The following is a 23,269-nucleotide window of genomic DNA, read 5'->3' as shown; positions in this document are numbered from 1 at the left end:
GTACGGGCGCGACACTGAGGGTTGCAATCCGTTGCCGGACACGAAAAAAGACAAAAAAAAAAAAACTCAATAGCTTAAAAAAACAAACAATCCAATTAAAAAATGGACAAAGGATATGAAGAAATAGCACACACACTGGAAAAGATATACAGGGGCAAATAAGTACATGAAAAGATATTCAGCATTACTAGCTGTTAGCGAAATGCAAATTAAACCACAATGAGATACTTCACACCTAGTAGAATAGCTAAAATTAAAAATAGTGATGACACTAAATCCTGGAGAGGGTGTAAAGAAACTGAATCTCTTGTCCATTGCTGGTGGGGATGTGAAATGTTACAGGTACTCTGGAAAATCCTTGGCAGTTTCTTAAAAAACTAAACATGTACTTAATAGTTAGATCCAGGAATCACACTCCTAGGTATTTATGTCAGAGAAATCAAAGTTATGTCCACACAAAAAACCTGTACACAAATGTTCATAGCAGTTTTATTTTTAATTGGCTAAAAACTGGAAACAACCCAGGTGTCCCTCAACCGGTGGTGAACAGTTAAACTGTGGTCCATCCATACAATGAAATACTACTCAGCAATATAAAGGAATGAACTGTTGAAACACACCAATTTGGATAACCAAGGTCATTATGCTGAGTAAAAAAAGCCAATCCCAAAAGGTCACATACTGTATGATATCTCTTATATAACATTTTCAAAATGACAAAATTGTAGAGGTGCTTAAATAGATTAGTGATTGCCAAGGGTAACAGATGGGGCATGGCTGTGGTTGTGATTACAAAAGGGGTAGCATGAGGGAGATCTTTGTAGTGGTGGAACTATTAGGGAAAACTAGGTGAAGAGTACATAGGACCTTTCTGTACTATTTTTCCAACTTCCTATGAGTCTTTATTCTAAAATAAAAAGGTTTTAGAAATTTAGATGCTGAGGATCCACTTAGGTTGTTAAGTTCACGGTATTTATTGAGCTCACTGTGTGTGGGGTGCTGGGTCTAGCCCTGGGTGCTTCCCAAAGGCCGGTGAGGCCATCTCATTTCATCTCATCTTATCAGGATGAACAGCGTATTTGGGAGCACATAGGGAGAGGAACCTGAATCATACCTGGTATTCGGGGAAGGCTTCTTTAAGGAAGAGACTGACCACTATGCAGTTTTCTAAAGAATAAGGAAGAGATGTTAGCCAGGCAAAAAGTGGAGTACAAGTGGTGTGCCACCCTGAAGGCCTGTCCTGTGCAGAGCCCTGGAAGGACAGGCAGTATGACTAGAGCCGGGTGGGGGTGGTGCGTGGGTTGCTGAGCCCAGGTCAGGCTTCCCCATTTAGGGTTGAGGGGAAGGATTCCATGCTCCCTGTCAAAGTAGAGCATTACCAAGTAAGTGGTATGAGCCCTCAGTTCAAGGCACCTTCACTACATGAATGCTCTGAGGAAGGCTTTAGGGAAGATGTGAGAGGTGTACTAGTCCCAGAAGATGGGGAGGTAGACTGGGCATGGTGTCATCCAAGCGCTGGCCTGTGCAGGCACATCAAGCCCTGTCCCAACCTGCCTTTCAGACTCTTTTGTTTGGCAAAAACCCCTGGTCCCCTATTCTTGGAGTTCACCCCATCCTTGACAATACCACCACTCAGTTATTTTGTCTAATCCTGAGATTACTGGCTTTTTTCAAGCACATATCCCCTTTGCTTCACTTTTTCACCTCTTTGTATCTTCATTGCCTGAAACTGTGGTTTGCACATTTTTGGTGAGTCCTCTTTTCAGAAATGTTTCCCTGGGGGTTCAGGGATTCCTAGGGCTGGGCCCCTGCTCTGAAAGCATATACTCCCCCTCTGGATTAGGAGACAGGTGAGTTAATAGAGTGAAAGTGCTGTTACTGAGGTTAGCAGTGATCTTTCCTGGGTATCGTGGGAAAGGCTTCTTGGAGGAGGTACTGCCTGAGTTGTGTCTTCATGGGGAAGAGAAGATTCCTTAAACTCTTTTTTCTTTTTGCCTTTTCATGTGTCCGAATTATTTCCTAACAGATTTCTTTTAGGGGGAAGGTTGTTCCAGGCTGAGGAAACAGTAGGTCAGAGGCATCAAGGACTAAAAGCATGAAACTATCCATGAAATTTGGCTAGAGTGTGTGTTTGGATTCCTAGGATATAACACCTGTGAAGGATGGGACCAGATTTTGAAAGGCCCCTGATGTGAAGTACATTAATCTCCCCATGGATGGTTGGAAACCACTGAAGCATTCTGATGAGGACAGTGGTGCCTTTGGCTAAAGAACCTGGTGGGTTAGATGGGGTAAGGCAGAAGGCCGAGCCTCATCTCCCCTCCTATCACTCTTAGCAGGTAGGGATGGGTTCCCCTCTTTCTGCCACCCCACCCATCACGTCAAGGAGAGAGCATTATATGGCAGTTAGGAGCATAGCCTTTGAAGATTGATCAGCTGGGTTCAAACCCTGACCTTGCAACTTGACCTGTTTCTTAGTAAGCACAATTAGCCTTTCAGAGCCTCAGTTTCCTGATCTATACTTGGGAATAATTATGCCTGAGAGATTTCTCAGGATTAAGTGTGTTGATGGATGTTACATGTTGAGCTCATTGCTCAGAATATAGTAAGTGTTCAATAAATATCCAGTGGATCCCATTCAGGTAGCTAGTAAAGATGAGGAGAAGACTGAAGGTACAATGAGCAGAGGGTTTCCCAAAAGAGAACATTGTCTTATTTTCTTAAATACCTAGCATCTTCCCCCCAGAAAAGGATTTGATGCAGTCAAGCCACTTAGGTGTGAGAGTATCAACCCAGAGAGAGTGTTGGGTAACTGCATTTAGGCTCAGACCTTTTACAGACATTGTTTCCTTTATCATCAGCGTTGGCCACCATTTATTGAGGATAGGAGTAACTGCCATTTCTTGGCCATCCGCCATGTGTTGGCTGATGAACCAAGTGCTTTCATTTATGTTTGCTCATGTTGTGAATGGGCCTATGAGAAGACAATGGCATCCTACGTACAGGGGGAGGAAACAGTGGATGAGGGAGGTTATCTAGCTGGGGGACTGAGGACTGGGGTTTACCCCTACATGGGTCTGACTCAGCAGCCTATGCTTATCAGCATCAGTTCATTTAAGAATCAGTGTGGGTACAAATTCCATGTAGTGCAGACTGATTTTGGAGAAAAAGTCATTCCCTTTCCCCTCCTGAATTAGGTCTTTCTCAAGCAGGCCTATATCCCAGGACTAGGACATTGAACTGGATGAGATGATTGCAGAGGAGTCTTATTGTTAGCCACTAGCAAGTTAACAGCCTACTAGTTCTTCCCTCTGTAGTCACTGCACCTGCCTCCACCCCCACCACCGGCTTACTGCCTTGCCAGCCCACTTTGTCAGTACAGATAGCTGTAACAACACCTGTTCTTCACTATAGCTTACTCCACCACCACTACGTTGCTCTGTAGCCTGCCACTCACACTTCCACCTTTTTGTTTCTCCCTCGAATGCCCAATTTGGGGGGCGGGGCTGCAGGGCAGGAGGGAGGGGGAAAGCAGCAGTGTCTGGCCCATCTGACTGCTGTTTGTTGTTAATACCCCATCACTGAGCAGCCATCTCTGAACAGCCTTGGCTGGTGCTCAGAGCAGAAATAGCAGCCTCCACCCTTCCCAAAGGACACAATCCTACGTTTCACCCCTCACATTCCACACCCCCATTTTGCCTGTCCCATACCTGAAAATCTCCAGATACAAACTGAAGTTGGGATACCTGCCCTGGTGTATAAAGAGACTTGTTTCCTTAAGTGTGTAGTGATGTGTATCCAGAGCTTGTCAAAGGATATCAGGTCTGCAGATTTGAAACTGGGTGCTTCTAGGATAGAAGTATAACTGGTGAGGACATACCATTGTAATGGAGAATCGGGGGTGGACAGTAGGTTTTTCCTACTCCTGAGATCTCTAGGAAAGAATTACTAAAAATAACCCATCTGTAAGGGAAGGGTTTTTTTCATCTAAGCCTAAGTTTTTATTGTTATTATAAGTCTAAACTACTTCTGTTTGCTCCATCTGTCCTCAGATAGTCAGGAAACTGTATGCCCCAAATCCTGTTCCCTGTTTTGAAAAAATGATTTTTTTCTATGCCTAACCAACTTCACTAAAAATAAATCTTTAGATATAAAGGTCTTATTTATGTCATTCTAAATTCCTTTTTAATCCTGATCATTGTATATATCTTTACATATTTTTTTAAAAGTTCCAAATAGTTTGTGTTCTGCATTTTCTCTTTAAAATGTATGATTTACTAGATAAATGGTAAACTTATCTTTTTTAGTATCTGGTATTTTACTTGTATGCTATAGTTTGCCTAACATCTCTAGGGTATTTCTAGCATTTCCAATTTTTCATTATATAGTATAGCTCTGAACATCTATTATCTATATATTTTTTTTCCTTTTACTTTCTTGAGTTATATTCCCTATGCTGGCAGATCTCAAACCTTTTAGTCGCAGGAACCCTCTTGCACCCTCAAAGTGCTCTTGTTTGGGTTATATCTATCATTATTTACCACTCAAGAAATTACAAAAGAAATTTTAAAAATGCACATTTTATTGATTCATTTTAAAAAAATAATAAATCCATTGTGTTAATATAAATAATAAACTTTTATGAAAATAACTACATTTTCAATCAGAAAAAATTAAGGAGAAGAATAACTTTGTTTTACATTTTTGCAAATCTCTTTAATATTCGTCATAATAGAAGACAGCTAGATTTGCATTTCTGCATTCATAAAGATATGTTGTTTTTGTTGAAGCCTTACACATACATTGTTGAAAAAGAGAGGAGTAGTTTATTAACCTTTTCAAATAATTGTGGATATTCTCCTTTGCTATTATCAGAACTTGACAAGTGGTACTTTCTTTAAGGATTAAATGTAATGTGGAATCTTAATCTATATCAGTGCCCTTTTCTGTATCTGTTACATTAAAATTCACTGGTGTATCATACCCTTTGAATGGATTTTTTATCCATGCATATTAGAAAATATTGATCCACTGAGATATGGATATATGCTAGAAGTTGATATTTTATTACACGTTATCAAAAAATCACATTCTTTTATATTAGTGATCTCATCAAAAAAGTATTGGGAAGCCATCAAGCTAATGGTGCATACAGATTTCCAAATTGCTCATTTTTGCTTGGAAACTTGAATTTTATCATTGGCAGCAAACACTGTCCATTGTTTTCCTTGAAGGAACAGGCTTACTTTGTTTTGGAAAAACTGTCTACTATGTAAACAAGTCTGAATAACCATGGTTTGTCTGTCAGTCATTCTTTCAAGTAAAAATGGTTTTCCTTGAAAAAATGGGTTGTTCAACTAGCAACTTAAACAGCTGCACACTTTTTAAAAAATATAACCATGGTCCTTCTGTATGCAATAGAAATACTTTATTCATATTTCCCATTTCATCATGCAGAATATTTAAAAGATATGTACTCAAAGATTGAGATTTTAGAAAAGGCGATGGTAAGTTTTTACTCCTTCATCAAGGGCATTCTAAAGTGAAACTGGATGTGGGTGGGTGGGTGGTGAGGGAGGGTGCAGTGACTACTAGGTCATTACCCCTGCTTTGATTCATGCTAGGGCGTCAGCTGTGTTACCCACCATTGCTGTTGCATCATGTGTGCAGATATCAACGCAGTGAAAAAAGCAAATAACTCCTAAGATAAAATAGTTTAGACCTCAGGATCTAGAGGTCTATGGACCACAGTTTGAATCTTTTTTTTTCCGAGGTTTACTAGCCATTTGGGTTTCCTCTTTTGTGAAGAGTCGATTCCAATCTCCCGTCCATTTTTCTATTAGGTTATCTTTTTATGACTTGTAGGTATTGTTTATATCTTCTGGATTTAAGTTTTTTGTCAAATATACAAGGGTACTTAAGAAAGTTCCTGGAAGGGCCGGCCCGTGGCTCACTTGGGAGAGTGTGGTGCTGATAACACCAAGGCCACGGCTTCGGATCCCATATAGGGATGGACGGTTAGCTCACTTGGGAGAGTGTGGTGCTGATAACACCAAGGCCACGGCTTCGGATCCCATATAGGGATGGACGGTTAGCTCACTTGGGAGAGCGTGGTGCTGACACCAAGTCAAGAGTTAAGATCCCCTCACCGGCCATCCCTAAAAAAAAAGTTCCTGGAAAAATAGAATTAAACGATGATACAAATATTTCCATGAACTTTTTGAAGTATACTTGTATGTATTACAAATATCTTTCTTCCTTCTGTAGCTTGCCTTTTTACTCTGTTAATGATGTTTTTAAATTAAAACATTGTTGGGCCGGCCCGTGGCTCACTCAGTAGAGTGCGGTGCTGATAACACCAAGGCTGCGGGTTCGGATCCTATATAGGGATGGCCGGTTTGCTCAATGGCTGAGCGTGGTGCTGACAACACCAAGCCAAGGGTTGAGATCCCCTTACCGGTCATCTTTTAAAAAAAAAATAATAATAAATTAATTAATTAATTAATTAATTAATTAAAACATTGTTAATTTTTATGTGATTTAGCTTATCAGTGTGTTTCCTTTATGTGTGGTGCTTTTTTTTTTTTAATTTGTTTGAAAAATCTTTGCCTTACCCCAGGGTTGTGGAGAAATTCTCATATATTTTCTTCTAGAAGCTTTTGTGTTTTGCCTTTTATATATAGATCTATAATTCATTTAGAATTATTATGTGTGGTGTGAGATGGACTTATATTTTTCCATATTGGTAGTCAGTTGATCCAGCACCATATTTGAAAAGAATATCCTCTACTTATGCCACTTTAATAATTTAGTTCTCATTTTTCGTTACTTGTATAAACTATTATCCCCTATTCTTAAAATTGGCCCTCATTCATTTCCTGTTGGAGCTAAATATGATTCCTTTGGGGTTTTTGTTATAGATAGCAAAGTTAGTTCAGTAATATTTATATAGCTACTGTTTATTGAATGTCACCTGTCTCAGACAACACGCTGGGCATTTCATCCATGGGCTCCTATTTAATCCCCACAACAAACCCACGAGATTGGTCAGGGCTATCCCTATTTTACAGGTAAAGAGACTGTGGTTCATGTACAGTAAGTAACTTCATCACAACCAGTAAGAAGCAGTAGTTGTGTTATAATAATAATAGAATATTTAATAACACTTACTCAACTCTTTCTTACGCGTCAGGCACTATACTTTTGTAAACATTCTCGTTTAATCCATATAACAACCCTGTGACATGGATACTATTCTCTGTATTTTACAAAAGAGAAAGCTAGGGTTTGGAGATTTCATGACTTGTCCTAGGTCACACAGCTGTTAATGGTGAAGCCAGAGTTTGAACTTGAGTCTAACTCTAAAGCCTTTGCTTTTTCTTATCCCCAAGTCAGTCTAAGTGTCCATCATGTGTCAAGCACTGTACTGGGCACTGGGAATTCATGACAAAGTGTGGAGCCAACCTTCAAGGAATGCACAATCGATTAGGGCTAATTGCCCTTTTCATTCCAAATCGTAAGTCTTAAAAACAATGACATACCAGCCAGCCGCAAAATACAACCAACCAATGGCAGAAGTATGTCTGCAATCTGCTGAAGCACAGAGAAGGGTGATTCATCTGAAGGATTGAGTGGGGCAGAAAAGAAGGAAAGGCTTCACAGAGATAATGCCTGATGAGCTAAATTTTAAAGGATCAATAAAAATTCCATGGTATTGGGGGTAATCGGCTTTTATGGCCAAGGGAACAATGGGTACCAATGGGGCTGTGAAATCATCTTGGCGGAGGGGTGGGGAGAGTATATTTCAGTCTTGCTGACATGTAAAGGGAGAAAAGGTGAATTTGAGGGCCAAATCACAAGGGGCAGAATGTGCTAAGGAACAAGATTTGATGCTGGGGTGATGGGAGCCATCAAAATATATTGAACAGTGATCTGGTTGGGATCCCTTTAACTGCTTATTTTTTTTCTCTCAAAGAATCCCAGTTAAATTCTGTCACTAACATGGTTAATATTTATTGAGCCCTTACTGTGTGCCAAGCAGTTACATTAAGTATAAAATATAAGTAAAACATAATCTCTTTTTCCTCATAATAAGAGAATGAGGTAGGTGCTGTTGTTATCCCCATTTTAAAGAAAAGAAAACTGAGACACAGAGAGGTTAATTAACTTAAGCAATACAGCTAATAAGCATTGGAGCAGGATTCCCAGCCTTTATATCCTCCTCTTGACACATGTATCAGCAATCATTTCAAAAGAGACAATCTTGGCTTGGATTGTTCCAAGAAAGTTAGTATGGCTACAGCACAGTACACCAGTGGGGTAGAGAGATGGGAGATTACACTGTGGGGTTAGCACAGGCCAGTGCTTGTAGAGCCTTGGGGCCAAGATCAGGAGCAGTGGGAAGCCACTGGGCAGGTATAACAGGGAAAGGACTTCATATTGTTTACTTTAAAAAAAAATCCTTCTGGCTTCTTTATGGAGATGGATTATAGAGGGATAAGATTAGAAACAGCAAGACTAGGGATGAAGCTAACATAGGCGTCCAGGCAAGAAATAGTGGTGGTAGGTGGTAGATGGTGGTAGACTAGATAGGTGGATCTGGGTGTATTTAGAAGAATACCTGACAGGGCTTGCTGATGGGTTGGCTTAATGAAGGAAAGAAAAATTAAGAATGAGGCAAGTTGGGTTTGTTTGTTTGTTTGTTCCAGCCTAAGTCATTTCTAATTTGGGGCTACCGTAGCTAAAGCTTCAGTGGACATACTTCTCATGCAACTTAGAGCACATCTCTGAATATTTCCTTAGCATACATTCCTGTAGAATTACTATATTAAGGACTAAGCCTGTTTTTAAAGATTTTGATACATATTGCCCAGTTGCCCTCCTGAACACTTGTATTAATTGGCATTCCTACTATATTTCAATTTCATTTTCCCATCCTTGCCATTGCTGGAGTTAGTCTCATTTTTCTTTTTCTTTTAAATAACTTAGAAAAAATCACCCGCATAATATTTGTAAGCTAACCAAACACAAATTGTAAGGCAGATACACTGGGGAAGCTATTTGCAACATATGTGTATTAATTTTCTATTGCTGCATAGCAAATTGCCACAAACTTAGTGGCTTAACACTACACCCATTTTTTATCTCATAGTTCTTTAGGTCAGGAGTGTAGATAGGCTTATTCTGCTCAGGGTATCATAAGGCCAAAGCCAAAGTCTCAGCAGGGCTATATTCCTTTCTAGAGGCTCAGGGAAACAATTTTCTTCTGTGTTCATTCAGGTCCTTGGCAGAGTTTAGTTCCATGTGGTTGTAGGACTGTCATCCCCATTTTTCTCTCTCAGCTCCTTAAGGCCTCCCACATTTCTTCCCTTGTGGCCTCCATCTTCAAAGCCAGGAATGGTTTGTCAAGTCCTTCTCATGCTTTGAGTCTCCCCTTCTGCCTCCCTCTTCTGCCACCAGCCAGAGAAAGTTCTCTGTTTTTTAAAGGCTCCTGTGATGAGATTAGACCACAGATAAATACTCTTCCCATTTTGAGGTCACCTGTACTGTATAATGAAACAATTACAAGAGTTCTTTCTCATCACATTCACAGGTTCTGGGGTTAGGGGTGTGGATTCTTGAGAGCAAGCCAAATTCTACCTAGCACAGTCTACCCTCTGGCCTCTCAAGTAAAAAATACATCTACCCTCCCCAAGGTTCCCAAGAGTCTCATCCCATTACTGCATCAACTCATTCCAAAATCTTTTCTAATTCTCATTGGCTTGAAGGACCCAGGTCTCATCATCTAAATTAGGTGCAACGGACACTCCCGAGCATAACACCTTTTTATGTGTTGACCAAAAACAAGTTATTTGCTCCCAATGTTCCCATCATACAATGGTGGGACAGGTGGAGGATAACAATTATCAATTTCTTTTTTTTTGGTGGCTGGTTGGTACAGGGATCTGAACTCTTAACCTTGGTGTTATAACACTACCTTCTAACCAGTTAAGCTAACTGTCCACCCAACATTTATCCATTTCTATCATAGAAAAAAACATGTGCTTGAAAGTTATTAATTACAGCTTTATTTATAGTTATGCACACACACACACACACACACACACACACACACACACACACAAACATGCATGCACACACCAGAAGCAATATTAATACCTGCAGTAGACAGTAAGGTTAAATTTTTAAAATTTGCTTCACTTGAATGAGTATTACTTGGCCATTAAAAATGTTAGTAGTCCGGCCGGCCCGGTGGCGCACTGCTACAGTGCGCCGCTTGGGAGCGCAGCGGCGCTCCCACCGAGGGTTCGGATCCCACATACAGACCGGTTCCCGCTCACTGGCTGAGCGAGGTGCGGGTGCAGCACTGAGGGTTGCAATCCCGTTGCCGGTCCCGGTCCGGTACGGGTGCGACACTGAGGGTTGCGATCCGTTGCCGGACACGAAAAAAGACAAAAAAAAAAAAAAAATGTTAGTAGTGAAGACAACTTGAGAAATGCATTACCTACATGGAAGAAAAAAAAAAGAGAATGAAATACTACTGTTTGCAACAACATGTATGGACTTAGAGAATGTTATATTAAGTGAAACAAGTCAGGCACAGAAAGAGAAATACCACATGTTCTCACTTATTTGTGGGAGCTAAAAATAAATAAATAAACACACAAACAAATGCGGGGGGAAGAAGATAGGATAACCACAAAAACTCCTTGAACTATTTAAGTCAAGTGAACAGATATGATGGGGGGGCGAAGAGGGGGCAGAGAGGATGGGTAAAGGGGCATGAAAATCAATTACAATGTATATTGAGAAGTAAAAAGAAAAGAAAAGAAAATTTGCTTCACTTGAATGAATATTACTTGGCCATTAAAAATGTTAGTAGTAAAGACAACTTGAGAAATGTAGGACCTACGTGGAAGAAAACACTGGGATACAAAATTATATTTATCATGTTGTTATAATTAAAAACATGCTTATGAAAGAAAACTAGAAAAGAATAGCAAAAATAATCATTGTGTTAGTCAAATTATGGGTGACATTTTTCTTTTCTGATTGCTTTATAATGTTTTAAAATAATTTATGCACTGTCACCTCTCCCAGGGTGATGGAGATGAAAAGGATTACTCAAAGCCAATTTCTCCAGAGCAGTGAGAGGCCCAAAAGGGTTAATTCCCAGGAAGCGATTTCAACAAGAAGAAATCCTAGGAAATAACCCTGAATTAGTGTTTTCTCTCAGTGTTTATTCTCCAGGCAAGAAAGTTACAGAAAAGGAACACAGGTGGTTACAAAAAGAACGGTAAGATAATTGTCATGGCAACACTTAGTTCCCTAAGAAACTCAAAGAAACAGCTAACAGCAAGATGAGGAACATCCCCCAACCAACAACCTTGAAGCCTTTAGCTCAAAAACTTTCCCAGCATAAGGTTTAGCTGCACCAAGGATGACTGCAGAGCAAGCATTTTGCTGTGTTACAGTTTTCTTTTCTTTTCTTTTTTTTTTTTTAAAAAGATGACCAGTAAGGGGATCTTAACCCTTGACTTGGTGTTGTCAGCACCACGCTCACCCAGTGAGCAAACCGGCCATCCCTATATGGGATCCGAACCCGCGGCCTTGGTGTTATCAGCACCGCACTCTCCCGAGTGAGCCACAGGCCGGCCCTACAGTTTTCTTATGTACAACAGAGACTTGGTCCTGAGAAGGTTTTCTGTTTCACCCAAGCTTAGCATTTCTATGTGCAATACTAAAAGGTTAGGCTATTCCCTAAACTACAGGGTTGTGGCCTTGAAGTTAGGCCCTGTGGAATACATTTGCTTTATTAATGTTGGTATCCTCCACAGTGCATATCTTTTTTTCTCTTTTTCTTTTAAAAATCTTTGATGACTTAGATTAAAAGCAGTATTTCTCAGTCCTCCCCAGTCCCTGCTTCACCTTTGAACTCAGAGGCTATCCTCACAGTGAGAAGGAAAGGATTATTGCCCTGTTTGCTTAGCGCTCTGTGACCAGCAGTGCTATGCTTGTGTATGGACACACACTCTTGTCTCCAGTTATTAGCATCTACACTTTCCCAATCCCAACTTTCCACACTTGGCAGAACAAGGTAAATAAACCCAGTCTGCCAAAATTCCGTGTCTGAACTTCTACCCTGACTGGGAAATAGCCTAGCCATTTGTAGTCCTAGGCCAGCAATGTCAGGTCACCTGAGATCATGTGAAAAATGCAGAATCTCAGGTTCCACCCTTGATCTTCTGAATTAGAACATGCATTTTGTCAAGATCCCCTTTGATTCATGTGCACATTACAGTTAGAGCAGCACTGGCCTAGGTGGTTCAAACAGTGCTGTGGAATTAGGGATTAGGCTCTGAAAATAGGTTGTTGCTGCTGGTTGCTCCATGAAACCACAGCTGGCTCTCCTGGAGAAACGTGGTGTGCAGGTACAGTGTTGTGTTCACACCCAGTGATCAACCATAGGTGCAGACCAGAAGCTGTGTTGAAGGCAGCCATATTGGTGTTTTACACTGGTTAAGAGATCATGATTCTGGAGTAAGCACACTCCATCCTGATTTTCCCACTCAGTACAGCCATACAGAATGCGTGGAATAGCTGTTTGAGGACTCTGAAAAGTCTTTAGATTGGGGTAGCAAATTTGGAGGAGAAGACCAGAGTTTGAAGACCACTAAACAGTGAATTCACCATTGTCCCCCTCTGATATCCACTGTCTGAACTCAAGAAGCCCAAAATAAGGACGTGGACATTGGCATGGACAGAGATAGCTCCAGGAGAGCCCTCCATTTCTGGCTAAAGGAGCAGGAAAGGGGTTTATTAATGCTCAGAGAGAATGGGGAAATCTGTGGTTTTGTTTTGTTTTGTTTTCCTTTTCTCCATTTATTTGTACCCCAACCTGCAGCAGTCTGCAAAAACCTAAAACTGAGGGAGAAGAACCTTCCTTTTCAGTAAGAGGACTTGTGGTCTCAAGAGTATGAGGCAAACCACTGTTGCTTTTTTCCTCCCTTTCTCCTCCCTCCATTTGATTCTGGACACAGGCACAGTCATGGGAAATGCGTGGCAGAACAAGGTAAATAAAACCCCAGCTTTCTGGCCAGAGGACCAAAAGGGAGTCCCTTTGAAAAATGGAAAGTACTGAGGAGACCATAGAGAGGGTGGAGCTCAAAAAGCACCCCATAATGTTTATGGACTCCTCGCCTTACTGGCTAGCTGTATATAAGTGGATCTAATCCTAAATGGCATATCAAAGACTTTGAGAACAGAACTACAGGATAGCTCACTGTCTAGGTCCCAGACTGGCCACTGGATAGTACATACATGGTACAAACCTGAGTAGCACTGCGAAAGCTTTAAAAACAGAACTGACATTGAAATTAGAACTTGCGGCCCAACCCCACTGGGTTAATTGCCTGCTAAAACAAAAATACCAAGATTCTCCCAATGCCTCATAACAAAATGTTCAGTGTCTGGGATAAAGTCCAAAATTACTGGGCATAAAAGAACCAAGAAAATTTCAACTCACAAAAAGACAGTCAACAAATGACAATACTGAGATGACACAGATGTTGGAACTTTGTGACAAAGACTTTACAGCAGCCATTATTTTTTTTTTTTAAATGCTTCAAGAAGTGATGGTAGACAGTTCTGAAATGAATTGAATGATGGTCTCAACAAATAAACAGAAGATATAAAAAAAGGGCCGGCCTGGTGGCTCACTCGGGATAGTGCGGTGCTGATAACACCAAGGCCCCGGGTTTGGATCCCGTATAGGGATGGCCGGTTCGCTCACTGGCTGAGCGTGGTGCTGACAACACCAAATCAAGGGTTAAGATCCCCTTACCGGTCATCTTTAAAAAAAAAAAAAAAAAGAAGATATAAAAAAAATTGAACTTTTTGAACTGAAAAATACAATAATCAAAATAACACCTCACTGGATTAATCAGTAGCAGAATGGATTTGACTGAGGAAAGGGTCAGTGAACTTGAAAATAGATCAAAGAGGGCCAGCCCGCAGCTCACTTGGGAGAGTATGGTGCTGATAACACCAAGGCCGTGGGTTCGGATCCCTATATAGGGATGGCTGGTTAGCTCACTTGGGAGAGTGTGGTACTGACAACACCAAGCCAAGGGTTAAGATCCCCTTACCAGTCATCACTATAAAAAATAAAAAATAAATAAAAAATAAAAAATAAATTCAAGATGGTAGAAGAAACATCACAAAGTATTAAAAGAGGGTTAGGATCCCCTTATCGGTCATCTTTTTTTAAAAAAAGAAAAAAAAAATAGATCAATAGAAATTATCCTATCTGAACAACAGAGAGAGAAAAAATTTAAAAATAAAGTCTCAGGGACCCGAGGGACCATTATAGAAGGTCTAACCATTGGGACCTTCGGAGACCTAGAAGGAGAGGAGACAGAATACAATACAGAAGAAATATTTAAAGAAAATAATGGCTGAAAATTTCTCAGATTATAAACCTATAGATTCAAAAAGCTCAGCAAAATCTAAAGAAGATAAACCCAAAGAAGTTCATTCCCAAACATACAAACTACAGAAACTAAAGGCAAAACAATAAAAAAAATCTTGAAAGCAGATAGAGGGAAACAACACGTTACTCATAGAGGAGTAAGAATTTGAATGATTGTGATCTATAAAGACCAGAAAGAAGTAGAATAACATTCTTAAAGTATGGAGAAAAAAGAATTTTCATCCCAGAATTCCATATCCGGTGAATATTTCACCTTCATTTCTGAAGGATATAAATATATTCTCAGTGAAAAGAAACAAAGAGAATTCATAGTGTACAGATCATCTCAAAAGGAATTGCAAACTGAAGTTCTTCACTCAGGAAAGAAATGATACCAGATGAAAACTTGGAACATTAAGCATAAAGGAAAAGCATTACAAATGATAAATATCTGAGTAAATATAACTCCTCTTGATTCTTTAAAATGTAAAGATACTTCAAAAAGTTCATGGAAAGATTCGTGTTATCTTTTAATTCTATTTTTCCATGAACTTTTTGAAGTACCCTGCATGTTTTATAGTTGAAAGCAAAAATGACGACATTGTCTGATGTGGTTTTCAGTGTATGTAGATGTAATATGACAACCATAACTTAAAGAAGAGAGAATAGAGGGACCTGTATGAGCTGGTAAGGTGTCTACATTCTACCTGAAATGGTAAAATATCGTTTCTGAGTGGATGATAAAAATTAAGTATCTATATTGTCATCTCTTGAGCAACCCCTAAAAAAACTATACAAAGAGATGTAGTCAAAAACACAATAAATTAACATAATAAATAAGAAAGGAAACAGAAGAACAAAAAACAGAGGGAACAATTGGAAAACCAATAATAAAACAATAAATCTAAATCTAAATATAACAATAATCACATTAAAGATAAATGGTCTCAACACACCAATTAAAAGAGCGTGGTCTTTTTTTGTGTGGTTTTTTTTTTTTTTTGCACAGAGATCAAACCCTGGACATTGGTGTTATTGGCACCATGCTCTAACTAATGGAGCTAACCCGCCAGCCTCAAAAGAACATGGGTTTTGAAGTTGGGCAGGCCTTGTGTGAATCCTGTCTTTTCCATTTACTAATCTATATGGGCTTGTACAAGAAACCTTACTTCTCTGAGTCTCAGTTACCTCATCTGTAAAATAGGGTACTACTCAGAGGACTGCTGCAAAGATGAAATAAGATAACATATATAAGGAGCTCAGCACATCCAGGTGTTAAAAGAATAGGGGAGGACTGTCTGTTTAGCTCACTTCAGTTGAAGCCTGGTGCAGATAACACCAAGGTCAGGGGATCAGATCCTCTTACCAGCCAGCCATCAAAAAAAAAAGGGAAGATACATATTTGCTCATATATGCAGAGTATCTTTGGAGAACACATAAGAAACTGGTGTCATTAGTTGTCTGTGGGAAGACAACAGGTCCCCACTCTCTTGTCTAAAATTCTATAATTAAAAGAGCTCTAAAAGCCAAATGTTTGTTTCATAAGCTTAGCGCCAAAACTTTTGGTGGCAAAATCTAAGTGGCATGAAGCTCCTTATATATTCACTTATCCCACTTAAGTGTAAATATGCACTCATTTTGCCGAAATATTAGGGTATTGGTTACAGAGTGCTTTTGGGGAGTGTTACACAAAATATGTTGGTGTACTCAGGTGATCTTTTTAAAATAGGAAAAATTCTGAATTCCAAAACACATCTAGCCTAAGATTATGCACCTGTGTATCCTTTTTAATTCATGAATTTTGAAACTGATGAATGCATTCCATATTCAGAAAATTAAATTTTAAAAAATCAGTCTTTTAAAAATTAAATTAAAAAAACAAAAAACCCCCTAAATTTAGCATAGCATCTGACATAAAGCAAGCTCTCAGTAAATAGCAGTGCCTGCTGTTACTCTGTTCTTTCAGGTCTTTCCTGTCAACAAATCTGTTCATATCCAATACTATGTTTCACCATCATGGCAGACCCTGTGAGTGTCACTACTTACTTAGATTTTATGTGTTAGTGTGGTGCAGAGGTTTTGTGACAGGACCCTACCAAGCAGCTAGAAAATCCCAAACCCAAAGTTTAGATCATATCTTCCAATCCCCAATCGTGAAGTCTTTCTAGCTCACCAGGCCACTTCAGCCATTAGGAGTGCATCCATTGAATTTGCATGCCCAAAGGAGGCATGTTGTTTTTGTGTAAGAGAAAAAGGGAGCACACAAGGAAATCATGTGTGTTCAAGATCACCCTCCATTCCCTTCGAGGGGCCTCTAACAGCCTAGTGGGCCAGCCATGCTGTTTAAGAAAAACAGGGTTAGAGTGGGTCACTTTTTCCCCCAGTTGATTACCAGATGAAGTAATAGGGACTTGAGTTCAGAGGCCATGTACAAAAATGACTTTTTTAGATCCCTAGAGCCTTATTCAGCACATCCAGGACTGAAAGTTGGCCAGGGGGGCTGTGGGGTGGAAGACAGACCCATGAGCTATTTATTTTAAATGGCTTCTAAGTGTGGACATAATAAGTTCACAGAAGTGTGCATGTGTTGCAGTGAGACTGTTGAGCGTGAGCCTACTGAATATGTGACAATTTTGACTGCACAAATTTTGGGGGTGGGCTTGCAGCTGCCTTTCCAGCCTTCTTTGTTCTCTATTTCTTCTCCCCTCTCCATACTCTATGGTCCAGAGGGAAAAACAGATGGCTACATATTTCAGGAGCAACAAGGCTCTTTACTCGCAGGCATTTTAACAGGCCCTACCTAGAAGCCCCTACAGAGCAGCAAACATTTCCTGCTCTTTAGGGGGCACTTCATGATGATAGGTAAGATGCTTGCTGCCCTCTTGCACCACCTGGTCTATCTCCAGTAAGGAAGGGTGTTGGAGGCCACCAGAAGCTTTGGCTACTGTCTCTGTGAACCATGGCTTGGAAATAATAACCTAGGTCAGGAAAAAATTCTTCCCTTGGAAATCTGACCCTGTCCACCTAAATTGCAATATCTTTTCCAGTCCGTAAAGATTCACATCTCCCTTTGTATACACTCTCTCTGTTTACTCATCTGTGAATTTTGTGTTTCTGTTCTCACAGATTAACAAAGAGCCTAACAGCAATGAAATGAACTTTAATAGCTAGCATTTCCATAGTGCTTATTCTATGTGGGGGCCTTTATATTTATTAAGTCTTAGTCCTCACAAAAATCCTGTGAAGCCGATTTTTGTCAATCTTCCTTTTTTTTTTTAAAGATGACCGGTAAGGGGATCTCAACCCTTGGTTTGGTGTTGTCAGCACCACGCTCAGCCAGTGAGCAAACCGGCCATCCCTATATAGGATCCGAACCCGTGGCCTTGGTGTTATCACCACCGCACTCTACCGAGTGAGCCACGGGCCGGCCCTACTTCTGGATTTTTTCCCAGTTGTCTAATTAATGGCTTCTTAGCTGTAAGCTTAGATCAGCTGCTGTTTATAAGGCTTTCCTGAGGTCTGGCAGGAACCCGCCCGTGCCCCAGAACTGCCAGGCTTGTATTGCTTGCCAGGGTTCCAAACAGATTCCAAAGTATACTTTTTAGAATACTAAATCTTTCTTGTTTTATTATATCCATATCCATATCCTTTATAGAAAAGACAGGAAAGTATAAAGAAGAAACTCACCACTGAGGAGTAACTGTCACTGTTTACACTTTCAGTATGCTTCCTTCTAGTTTTATTTATACATATACACCCCACACACAAACACATATATTTTTCACAGTCAATTTCCATAGGCTACTGATAATCTCATTTCCCCTCACACTTAACACTTTAGCCTGAGCATTTTTACACATCATTTTAGAAACATCTAAGAACACTTTCTATGGCTGAATTTAGGGATATATCATGATGTACCTAACTGGTTCTCATTTAGGCTAATTCCAGTTTTCCTGATTAAAGTGTTTGTGGATATATTTTAATTTGAATTCTGTATTCTTTCTTTAAGGTGGATACCTAGACATAAAATTACTGGATCAAAGAATATGAAGATATATAAAACTCTTGAAAGATAGATTGTATTTTGTGTGTATATAAGAGAAAGAATATAGAATTGTTCTCCACGAAGCATGCACCCATTTATGCTCCTTCTAGCTCATCCTTTCTCCATGAAGGCAAAAATTGGTTCTTGGGGATGGAGGGTGAGGGGGTAGAGAATCTTACAGATTACAGCAGTTTGTGGCCCTCCAGCAGGCTACAGTGCGTAAACAGATACACACTATGTAACTATGGTACTGACATTGCATGTAGGGGTCATAATGAGAAAAGGTGGAGAAGCAGTGTTCTAGCTGCACGTGACTCCATGTATCTATCTCACTCTACCTTGGAAGCTTTTAAATCTTAGTTTTTGGATCTGAGGGGTTTTTTTAGAATAATATTTTTCTGATATAAAAAGATCTTGGTTTTTTATGCAAAGTTTAGGAACTTGAGAAAGGTACGGATAAAGTAAAATTTATCTGGAGTTTACCACCGTTAATATTTTTATCTTTATACGGAATTGGGATCTTCCATGTTTTTAGCTTTGCGTTCAGCCCTTTTTATGTAATTGCCATTGTGGTATGTGTTAATTTGTCCCAAGGAACACTCAAATATCCCCCATGTTATGGTCTGATGCAGGGCTTTCCCCTGTCCCCTATGCCTGGGAGTGCATTTGTGACCCCACTGGCAGCAGGTTTGGGCCCCTGGGAGCCCAGGCGCCTGACTGCTCTGGGACTTATGGTAATTGTCCCTTGTTTGTTTCAGGCGTGATCCCCTGGGCCCGTTTGCTGTCGGGGGAGAAGACTTAGACCCCTTTGGGTGAGTACTGCTGGGGAGGTGGCAGCAACATAACCTGCTCTTGTGGCTTTTCAGCCCCAGCTCATCTTCTGATTTTAGAGCTTTTTGTCAATGTCTTCCTTTGGAATGAAGGAGGCAGTAGTTGCTGAGAGGCTGAGAATTCATCGCCACTTATTCTGCTCTGCCATACCCAGAGCAGTGCAGGAGATCTCTGAGTGTTGGGGAGGAGCTGAACAAGCCCAGCAGGCAGATTCTCTGTTGTTTCCTGGTCCCCCCACCACCCTGGAGGAGGACAGCAGCCTTCCCTTGGATGGAAGGATCCCATAAGGATTTATCAGGTGCAGATTGAAGAGCATACGGTGGGCCACAGACCTTAGGGCAGCTCAGGGCTATTGAGAGTTTACTTCACTTGATAAAGTAAGTCTGTGAGCCCCATTAGACTTTCTGTGGTTCTTGTCATGCACCCAGCAAAGTTATTACAGCCTTACCTATGCACTGTCTTCTCTGAAGGATTCAGATTAGATTTTAACCTCTGCTGCAAAGTGACCTCAACTTTAGCATCTCATTTTTAGACAGTGGGGAAATCACACAAGTCTGCAATACAGTTTGAACAGTGACCTCAAAATTTGGGGAAGATCAGCTCATTCATTCTAGTCTGAGCACAAGGTCAGATCTGTGGAACTCGGTGAGGGACAGCTACTGTCAGGAGCCAGACCTGAGCAACCCACAGTCAGAAATTTCCCTAAGGCCCTTAAGGGAAAAAACTGGCATCACAAATTGTCTCAATATTATTATTAGTTCTTAGACCTAAAGCAGTGCCCTGCAGAGCCATGTGACAGTTCTGCATTGACCCTGGCAAGTTCTGGCTCCTGTTCTTGGTCAAATTAGCCCCCTTGGGTGTAGGACATGGCAGGGATCTCAACTTTGCAGGCTCGGGGAGCTCTACAGTACTGCAAGTACCGTACAGAACCAAGCCCTCCAGAAGCAAAAGTACTCAGCAGTAAGGTGTGCTCTTTGCGTACTCTGTGTTCTTGCCCACTTCCTGCTGGCTCTCAGGCAGCCACCCATGTGTCCGCTTGGACCATCCAGAATTAATGTCCCAGTCATTCTTAGTCCATTCTCACCTCCCTTACCTCTTTTCCAAGGGCAATCCCTACCATACCTGCTGACCCATCTTTCCTTCCTGCCTCAGGTGTCGGAGAGGTGGCATGATTGTGGATCCTCTGAGATCTGGCTTCCCAAGAGCACGTATTGACCCATCCTCAGGGCTCCCAAACCGGCTTCCTCCAGGAGCTGTGCCCCCAGGAGCTCGCTTCGACCCCTTTGGACCCATTGGCACTAGCCCATCTGGGTAGGTATTCACTCAGCTGTGCTGAGAAGTAGGACCTGATGGCAGCACAGCTCAGTGTTGCAGCAACCAGGTGTCTGACACCAGGTGCAGAGTTGCCACTGCTTTTACCTGCTGCTGCCAAGAGAGTGTAGCCTCCCTCAGGTTCCTGCTCTCTGGAGCCTTCCAAGAGCTCCCCATCCCTCATTGCCTTCCTTCCCCCAGTTCCCCTCTGGGGAGGACTCAGAGAAAGAGAAGGAACTAACACTTACTGTAAATAAGTGTCAGAAACTCAGGCGATGCTGATATCAACAGTTTCGGGTAGATAGTACTTTCCACATTTTATAGGTGCAGAAAAATGCAGGCCCTTAAAGATCAGGGATCTTATCCCAGGTGGGAGAATCAGGATTCAACCCCAAGCTGTCTAGCTCTAGAGTGCAAGCTCTTAAACTCCACGACCACCACATCATTCTGGAAGGCAGGCTCCCTCAGTGCAGGGTCAGGACTACCTGTGTGGACCTGGCCCCTCCATCACGTCAACTCACCAGCCCTTCTTTCCATTCCAGACCTAACCCAGACCATCTCCCCCCACCGGGCTACGATGACATGTACCTGTGAAGGCCTCAAGAATGTAACATCCCAGCCTTCCCTCTGCTCTCCTGGAGCTACCACCGCTTGCCCCATCAGCAACCATGTTCTTGCAGGTTGGGGGCCAGGGACTCTGCCCATGTGTTTGCAAGCTGGCTGGGATTGCCACCCTGCCCTTTATCAGAGTCAGGGCACCTGCAGCTCTCCATCTGGCTGCATTTAGATCCCTAAGAGAAATCAGTGTGTCTCTCTCACCACCAGCTTCTGCCTACCAACTTCTCCCAAAGGAGATTCTGGCAACATATACCCTCAACCCAATGCAGTTCCAGTTGCAGCACTATAAGAACAGAACGCATTTTGGATGTTATTATTAAGAACCAAATGTCAATATAAAATTCATGTTGCCAGTCTACCACTTTTCTTTCTACGTTAATACACAGCTCATCCCAGTTATAAGACTTTAGAGTCTGAGTTTTTGTAGGGCTAAATTAAATGACTCTTGCCTACCCAAGGCCCATTCTTGCCTCTCAGGCACCTTACTTTCATACATTGCTGTTGCTCCTGACATCACTAAGATGGGTCCCAGTCTGATGCATGAATGGAAAGGAGTGACTGGAAATCCCATAGGCTACAAGGATGACTTTCACAAGGGCTGGCAGTTGTGGAAAGACTGTGTCATTCTGATGATTGCAGAATCCTCCAGTCGTTCCTGTTCTGGGTCAGTCCTCTGAGTCCGTCTGTGCCTGAGCAGCAGTGACCTATAAGCAAAGGAATGAACAGACCAAACCTGAAGGCTAATCTCATTTTAGCCACTAACTTACTGAGTGACCCTAAGTAAGTCTATTCACCTCTTAGGGCCTTGTGCCCTCCTGTGAAATTGGAGGTGTCTTCCCTGCTCTAAAACATTCTGATGTCTCTGTGTATGGTAACCCCTAAAAACTGCAGCAAAAGGAAAAGAACGAGGGTTCAGAGCTTTATGTGGTACTTACCTACCGACTCTGTTACTCTGTGTTTCTTGTCCCCCTTGGGGTCCAGACAAGTGCACAGGAGCATGAGCTCCATCTGAGTATGCTGTTGAACTTCAGGAAGAGAAGGGAGCCCCAGCCTCTAGAAGCCTGTGTCTTGTCCAGGCCCGCCTGACCTTCGGTGTTTTCCAGATCCTTTTCAGCCTCAGGCCTGACTGATGTGGGTAGTGGTGAGCACACTTAGATTTTCTAGTAGCAAAGATCAAAAAGATAGTCATATACATAATTCTGTTTTCTGAAAACAGAAAATTTAGTGATTCATCTGTAGAATCAGCCATTTTTTGTGTGGGTCTCTTTGCATCAAGGACATTGAGGAACATAGACAATGTCTCAGATGTTATGTGGGGAAGTGAACGGGGTCCTATAGAAACTTCCTAGTCAAGCTGTTGATGCCTGTTTTGGTCTGAGCCACTTCCTTCCTCCCAGTCGTGAGTAATCATCCAGCAACAAGTAGGAATGTTTCAGGTGTATGTTTTGTGGAACCCCAAAAATTGGAGCCTTAACAATAAACATCAGCACTTAATAACCTGTTCCTCTTTTTTCTAATAACAGCTTTATTGAAATATAATTCACATACCCATAAAGTTCACCCTTTTAAAGTATACAATTCAGGGGGTGGTAGTATATTCACAGTGTTGTGCATCCATCACCATATCTAATCCCTGAACATTTTCACCCCCCCCACCCCCGCAAAAAACCTTATACCCATTAGCAGTCACTCCCCATTTACCCTTCCCTGCCCCAGGCAACCACTAGTCTATCTTCTTTCTCTAAAGATTTGCATTTTCTGCACAGTTTGCATAAATGAAATCACTCAATATGTGGCCTTTTGTGTCTGGCTTCTGTCACTTAATGTTTTCATGATTCATGTTGTAGCATGTATCAGTACTTCATTCCTTATTATGGCTGAAAAATAATCCATTTTATGGATATATCATATTTTGTTTATCCATTTATCAGTTGATGGACAATTGCTTTGTTTCCACTTTGGGGCTATTATGAATAATGCTGCTATTGTGT

At 41.3% G+C, this 23,269-nt stretch overlaps 1 protein-coding gene across 2 annotated transcripts in view; it reads left to right on the top strand.

Annotated features, from left to right (window-relative positions):
• PSMF1 (proteasome (prosome, macropain) inhibitor subunit 1 (PI31)) overlaps positions 1-22,775 on the top strand; it is a 51,619-nt gene extending 28,844 nt beyond the window's left edge. For both annotated transcript variants that reach the window (XM_008582750.1, XM_008582751.1), the window contains exons 5-7: positions 19,277-19,330; positions 20,502-20,660; positions 21,203-22,775. In XM_008582750.1, coding sequence (XP_008580972.1) covers positions 19,277-19,330; positions 20,502-20,660; positions 21,203-21,254 — 265 coding nt within the window. In that variant the 3' untranslated portion in view covers positions 21,255-22,775. The remainder of the gene's footprint in view (positions 1-19,276; positions 19,331-20,501; positions 20,661-21,202) is intronic.
• The last annotated feature ends 494 nt before the right edge of the window (positions 22,776-23,269 follow it).

Source organism: Galeopterus variegatus, unplaced genomic scaffold (genome assembly GCF_000696425.1).
Source record: "Galeopterus variegatus unplaced genomic scaffold, G_variegatus-3.0.2 Scaffold2715, whole genome shotgun sequence".
Lineage (NCBI taxonomy): Eukaryota > Metazoa > Chordata > Mammalia > Dermoptera > Cynocephalidae > Galeopterus > Galeopterus variegatus.
The sequence above is the reverse complement of the archived record's forward strand: the minus strand, read 5'-3'. Positions and strand labels throughout refer to the sequence as shown.